The sequence below is a fragment of the Apium graveolens genome, chromosome 5 (genome assembly GCF_009905375.1).
Source record: "Apium graveolens cultivar Ventura chromosome 5, ASM990537v1, whole genome shotgun sequence".
Classification (NCBI taxonomy): Eukaryota; Viridiplantae; Streptophyta; class Magnoliopsida; order Apiales; family Apiaceae; genus Apium; species Apium graveolens.
In genome coordinates, this window is record NC_133651.1 from 268,103,792 (window position 1) to 268,111,209 (window position 7,418).

Sequence of the window (7,418 nt, forward strand, 5' to 3'; positions counted from 1 at the left end):
TCTTGAGTAGGCACACCAAGTTGTTAATAAGAATCCTCAAAACTTTGTTGACATCAATTTCATTAAATTCTACCCGTTGCCCTTGAATTGAACAGTTAACCACCAAGGATGAAGCTTGGTTCTCATGCACAACTGTCTTAACCACAGTTATGTTCCATAAATTATTGAGAACATCCATATATAGAATTGGATTTGTAGTTAGAGCACCTGCAAAGAATGTCTCAAAAAGGAACTTAACAAATATCTTGAAGCTATCATGAGCTTGGTCAGCATCTGCGAATGCAAGATAGTTGGAGCCCTCCTTTGGGATAAAAGCTCCAACAATGTTTGATGCCATTAGAAGTGTTTGAGGTTTGATGGGTAAGAAATTTGAAAGAGAAAGAGTTTAAGTGGAGAGAGAACGGTTAAGATTTGAAGAAATTAGGTCACTTGAGATCTCGAAAGCGTAAAGAGGGGTTATGTCGAGATGTCTGGGTATTTATGGAAAAAGGTAAATGACTTGTCGAGAAATAGAAATAAATGTTTGGGATTTTCTTATCGAGAAGTCACGTGTGAGAATGGATACATATCGATATCACTACGTCATAAATTAGATTCTGCAACCCCAAGAAACTGTAACTAAAGGCCAAAAAAGCGTTGCTAAAGGCCAAAAAAAGGCTATGGAGACTCTTTTTCGGGGTTGCAATTTTAGGCGTTGCAATAGAGTATTTTGCAACCCCGGTGACACCCTATTGCAACCCTTGTTTATCCGTTACAGAAATGTGTTATTGCAACACCAATGGGTTTGCAATAGGTCTTGAAAAGTGTTACAGTAGGGTTTGGGCTATCAGTATAATATTTGTGGGCCCCACAATGGGGTCCTCATGTGGGGTATTGATGCAACCTTTTTGCAACGCTTTTTAGTGTTTTTTGCAACAGTTTTAGTGTTTTTTTGCAACATTTTACACTGATTATTAGCAACACTATAAAGACATATTGCAACACTTTTACAAAAAAAAATGCTAGGAACTGTTTGTAAATTATCATGCCCATAAATAAGATATTGTCTTAAAACCAACACAATCCACAAACCATAACATCAATCCACTAACCATAACATCAGTTACCCCATAATACCACTACCTTCACCATCACCATCACCATACTACCATCCTTATATAAATAAACTTGAACCAATAAGACTACATTTTGCCTTTTGATAGGATTATTACAATGCTATATGAACATTCTCATGCAACTATTTACTAATGCTATGAAATTACATGGTGTTTGTTAGCCGTTATTTGACAATGATTCTTCTTCTGTGTGGTTGTTTCTCTCCATGGTGAGCCACATTCTTCTTCTCCATGCTCTTCTTTTGAGAACTCCTCGATCAATTCACGCTGCCTCTGGGTCAAATTCCTACAAATAAAATAGAACTTTATTCAGCATATTTGGTAACATTTCTTAATTTTCTGAGCTGTAGGTAATAAATATGCCAGAAACAGATTTAGTGCATCCTTGCCTAAACAGACCAATCGGACTTATCTGGGCGGACGAAATAGACCAAAAGAGCAGGAAACCTTGGCCTACAAGAACCAAAATAGACCCATAAAAAGATATAAAGTAGTTCCCATACAAAAATTTGAAACTTTATAGGTCCTGAAACCAAACTGGATTTCCTTTTCACCCACTTAAGTCTTAACAAACAAAACAAGACAATAAATTAGGACCTCCTCTTCGAAAAGTAATGAATAAGAGACATTTTATGTAAAACAACTACTCCATATCCATTCATATTAGTATCTCACTTTCCAACCATTTGTGAATGCTACATTCAGTTTCAAACAAAGCATACTAACCTAACTACAACTATTATAATCCTTTAACAGGTATGCTTTCTCTAGATTAAAATGTAATTAAACTTATATGTTTTCCTATATTATATAAGTGTAAAATGTAAATATATATATCTGGAGATACTTGGAGATGAAGAAAATCTCAAGTCATGTCCCCTCTTTCACACCCAATATATACCTTATATAACTTTGCAAATCTCTTTGTCCACCCATCCTTATGTTCATATTTTCCTGCTATAATACAAAACTGAAATTAGATATCTCATTGACATGTATATACATCCAAGTAATAAGTGTCCTCAAGAACAATTAACACCAAATTTTACAATCATAAATTACAATATAGATGAGCAGAGAAATTATAACGCACCTTTGTTACTTTGTATCAGCAATCTTAATACTTAACCTCACGTTTCTTCTTAAAAGCTGATTTAAGAACCAGCAAGCAAGCAATAAAAAGACCAGAACCAACTAATCCTCCCACCACAATAGCCACTATTTTTTGTGTGTTTTGACCCATGCCTTTCCCTTTACTACTTTCTGTATCTACAAGTTTAACACCAACATATTATTATAATCAAAATAGTCATCCACAAACAGTTACATACATTTACTTCCACACACATATGACCCAGCAAGAAAGAATCTAATTCTGGTTCACCTAACATTAGTAAGAGAAAGAACCCGAACATTCTGAGTAGCTGTTGTGATAGCCACATGTAGTCTTACAACATTTTCATAATCCTCCTTATCAACATCAGAAGTATACCGTGACTGTTTAAAAAGAAAGGTAAGCATAAACTGATGTATTAGTATATCTGTTATATACAAAATCTATGCCATACAAAGGATTTGATCATCTTCTTCCACTTCTTAATTAAACAAACATTTCCTTTCATTCCAATTTAAGTCAGCATGAAAGGTAATATATATCATTAAAGGTATAATTGAAGGATGCAAACCGTTCCAAGTGTTTGTCCTCATTTGTAATATATATCATGAAAGGTATAATTGAAGGATATTTCTTCATAAGGCCCATCTGCAAACAATATAAAAAATTAAATACTATAAAGGTACGAAACCATATTGCTATAAAATGCATCTGTACATATGTTTTACCACAAAATTTAGGCTCAAGTGAACACCCTCAACAACTACTGATTCTTTTCTCTGTTCCCACCCTGTGATCAACCGATCGAGACCATCAATCACCATCTCACTTTTTGCCTTGTATCCTTCAATAGCCATCTATTTTGGACTGATCAACTCGGCAGTGCTTGAACCTCCCTTTGGCGATGTCTTTCCACTGTTGGAACTATCAGATACATCACCCGTTGATAGCGAGTGAGAGACTAGTTTCTTCGCCTTCTTTTTTAGCTTAGCTTCTCCAACAGCCACACGATCAAAATATTCCCCAGCATGGTAGGTGGAAGCCCAAAGTAAAGGATTTTGCTTCTCATCAACAAAACTCCTCATCATATGTCGAATTGAGTCTGTTGATATAAAAGTTGTTATGCCCAGTCTACTACCATGCAAAATGAATTGAAAGCTTAACAACTAGAAAAGATGACTTTATAACTTCAATTGACAGCCTAGATTTTATTATTTATGAGCATGAGAAGACCTACTGTATCTATGAAGATACTCAATAAAAATATTGAATTACTAATAACAGACATAGAGTAGTACTGACGAAAATAAATCCAGCATTACCTCTGATAAAACTTTGTCATAGAAAAACAGAACAGATTGGTAAAGAACAAAGGTGTCTGAGTTAACATTCATAAACAAATTAATAAAACATTCCGCAAAAACTAAAACAAGTGTACACAAATTAATAAGAGATCAACATTCATAAACTATAGATATACTAAATCTAACACCAAAAGATCCCACTCCCAAATCAATCCTATTACATACCCAAATAATAAAATGTAATATCTCGAGGCGTTATAAACAAAAAATACGTAATGGACATATAAAGCTTCACCTAAATTACCAAGCAAGGCGCGAAACAATAAGTCGGTCATATTTCTTTAGCCTTATACATTTTACACAAACCAGAACAAAAAGACAAAAAAACATTAAAGCTGCATAACAACACAAAATAAGATAAAACCGAAACCGAGTTCTCCAATTTAACATCGCCTAAATCCTAATCAGCTTACGAACTCCACCCCCACACCCAACAATTCAGTAGCCCCAAATTATACAAACCAGTGTCCTAAAAAACCTGAAAGACAATAAAACATTAAAGGAGCATAGACAGTAACAATGTAACACAAACCCCAAAAAGCCGAGTTCTCTAACTTAACATCACATAAATCCTAATTAGCATACACACTCCATCCCCACCCCCAATATCTCGTTAGCCCCAAATTACACAAACCAGTGTCCCAAGAAAATGAAATATAACAAAACATTTAAAGCAACAGAAATAGTAACAGAAATAAGAAAACACCGAAACTGAGTTCTCCAATATAACATCACCTAAATCCTAATCAGCTTACACACTGTATCACGGATACAGTGGTGACTCAGAGGGGGGGAGAGAGAGAGAGAGAGCCTGGAAGTGCGAAGTTGGGAGAGCATCTGAGCATAGTATTTGAGTAAATCTTTGATATCGTTGGACTGCTGACTCGATCCAATTTACATAACAATCAAATCATGGGAAAATCAAATCTGATTCACTAGAGTCTGTAAAAATAAAACTGATTATTATGAAGAGAGAAAGTGTGTGTTATATAGCTTCGAGTATATAGATAGAATTGTAATATCTGTTTTTAGGGTTGTGAATGAGAATTGGGGGAGCTGGTAGGTAGGGTTTTGAGAGGAGGGGCCTTCAATATTTCCCCCAAAGTTAGTAGGTGGTACATTTCCCGCTCACCAAATCCCTGTACAACTGTTTACATTATAAAAATATATTAATTAATTTTATAACACTTGTTTGATTTTTATTAAATATATTTAATTTACCTTTTTTATTTTCGTAAGTTTTTATATTTTTTTATTAACTAAAAAATTAATTGTTTATCTCACAGCTGCCACATCAGCAGTATGTGACCTACTTGTAAAGACCCCAGTGACAGGTTAACATAATTTTAATAAAAAATTAAATATTTTTATTTATAATAGCCTTGACAACATTTTTTACTTCTTTGCTAACATAATTAAAATATGTTGTAATAGGTTAGATTAATGTTGTGTTGGGGTGACATTTTCTACGGTAACATCACTTAATAATGTTGTATAAGGTCGTTTATGGCGTAGTGAATATTGTAAATAAATCCATTAGTCACTTGTTAAGTTTTATAAAGCATTCAATTTATCATTATAATATTTTAAATCACTGCACTAATATTATTAACTTCTAAAAATAAATAAAATATATATTTCAATTATTATTTCATTTCTATGTAAAAAAATTACTAATTAATTAAATTCAAAAAATTCATCTTTAATTATATATGTCATTTTGGTAACACATTTTGACTCTACGGCAATATCAAAAAAGAGGGGTTGCGGTAGACATTGATTTTGAAGACTACTATTACACTTTTCTTTGCAACCCCACCGTGAAAGGTTGCAGAATCCAATCTATGGCGTAGTCACTTTCCTGACTCTTCTTGAGAATTAGATAATGACTTATCGAGATGTCAAATAGATATTCAGTTTGTCCTGAATGGACTGAATTTTTTCAGTTTTTATTTGAATAACTCAAAATAAAATTAGAATGATTTTATATCAAAAGTATCTTACTGAAATAATTTATTGATTTAAATTATTTTAATTTTAAGTGCTCGAGAAGTCTAAAATATATACTTGTAGAGAACTCAATGAGTTAACATATATCGAAATCTCTACAATGACTTGTCAAGAAGTCATAATAAGTCTTGTCGAGAAGTCCTTCGAGAAGTCAGTAAAATGACTTATCGAGAACTCTATCGAGAAGTCTTAAACTGACTTGTCGAGAAGTCAGTTAGACTTATCGAGAACTCAGTTCTCTATATACTTTTGTTCTTTTTGATTCTGTCTTATGCTAATTTTACATATTGAAGATGTAAATTAACAGTTAGACAATTTTCTTAGAATTTGAAAAATTCCAAGGTAAATTTTGAATTTTGAAAAATATATATATATAGAGAGAATTATGAAATATTTTGTAATTTATTTTTTCAGTTAATTTTCAATTAAATTAAATTAATTTTGATTTACTAGAAATTAATCTACTGCAATATATTAGTTGAGTTCTTGCCTTTAGGATGAAGAATTTAACATTCCAATTTCACCAACAAGTCTACTGAAAGTTGCTTCATCCAAAGGTTTAGTAAAAATGTCAGCTAATTATTTTTCTGTTGGAACAAAAATAAGCTCAATAGTACCATTTGTAGCATGTTCTCTAATAGGATGGTACCTAACATTAATGTGCTTTGTTCTAGAATTATTAACTGGATTAGCAACTATAGAAATAACATTAGTATTGTCATACATAATTGGAATTTTGTGTAATACTAGGTCATAGTTCATTAGCTGATTTCTAATCCGAAGCACTTGAGCACAACAACTTCCAGCAACTATGTACTCAACCTCAGCTATGGAAGTTGACATATATTTTTATTTTTTGCTATACGAGGATACAAGTCTTTGTCCAAGAAACTGACAACTTCTACTAGTTTCTTCCTGTCAACCCTGAATCTAGAAAAGTCTGCATCTGTGAATCCAACAGCTTCAAATCCAGTTCCCTTAGGATACCATAATCCCAAGTTTGGTGTTACCTTTAAGTATCTGAATATTCTCTTCACATCCATCAAATGTGATTCCTTTGGATTAGCTTGAAATCTTGCACATAAACATGTTGTAAACATAATATCTGGTATACTAGCAGTCAAATACAACAAAGATCCAATCATTCCTCTATAACCTGAAATGTCTACACTTTTTCCTTTCTTATCTTCATCCAACTTTGTAGCTGTAGACATAGGTGTTGATGCAGGTGCAGAATCAACCATTCCAAATATCTTCAATAAATCTTTAACATACTTGGTTTGGCTGATGAAAATTCCATCACTTCTTTAACTGACTTGAAGTCCATAATTCTCCTATCATGCTCATTTCATATTCACTATGCATGAGTTTTGAGAATCTTTGACACAACTTTTTATTAGTAGAACCAAAAATGATATCATCCACATAGATTTGAACTAGGATCATATAACCATTATGCTGTTTGTAGAAGATAGTCTTGTCAATTGTTCCTCTAGTGAATCCATGTTTAAGCAAAAATTCAGACAGTATATCATACCAAGCTCTAGGTGCTTGCTATAATCCATATAGAGCCTTGAGTAATTTGTATACAAAGTCTGGAAATTCTGGATCTTCAAATTCAGGTGGCTATTGCACATAAACTTCTTCTTTCAACTCAGCATTAAGAAATGCACTCTTTACATCAATTTGATACACTTTAAAGTTTGAGTGTGCAGTAAATGCAAGAAAGATCCTTATTGCTTCAAGTCTTGCAACTGGAGCAAAAGTTTCAATACAATAAATACCTTCCTCCTATGAGTAGCCTTTTACAACCAA

At 33.0% G+C, this 7,418-nt stretch overlaps 1 protein-coding gene across 3 annotated transcripts; it reads right to left on the reverse strand.

Moving 5' to 3' along the window:
• Positions 1-1,031: 1,031 nt before the first annotated feature.
• On the reverse strand, positions 1,032-4,676 carry LOC141661740 (P-loop NTPase domain-containing protein LPA1 homolog 2-like). Of its 3 annotated transcripts, none has more exons than XR_012550118.1 (7): positions 4,329-4,676; positions 2,958-3,331; positions 2,523-2,877; positions 2,209-2,384; positions 2,017-2,072; positions 1,505-1,568; positions 1,032-1,401 (listed from the first exon to the last, which is right to left on the reverse strand). XR_012550118.1 is itself a non-coding variant. In XM_074468736.1 (7 exons), exons 2-4 carry the CDS (start codon positions 3,084-3,086, stop codon positions 2,564-2,566), a joined length of 255 nt encoding a protein of 84 aa, XP_074324837.1. In that variant the 5' UTR covers positions 3,087-3,331; positions 4,329-4,676; the 3' UTR covers positions 1,032-1,401; positions 2,017-2,072; positions 2,209-2,384; positions 2,523-2,563. The 3 variants fall into 3 exon arrangements, 1 of the variants encoding a protein (XP_074324837.1); XM_074468736.1 differs by lacking the exon at positions 1,505-1,568 and having other exon boundaries at positions 2,523-2,612; positions 2,801-2,877; XR_012550117.1 differs by lacking the exon at positions 1,505-1,568 and having other exon boundaries at positions 2,017-2,069.
• Between the last annotated feature and the right edge of the window lie 2,742 nt (positions 4,677-7,418).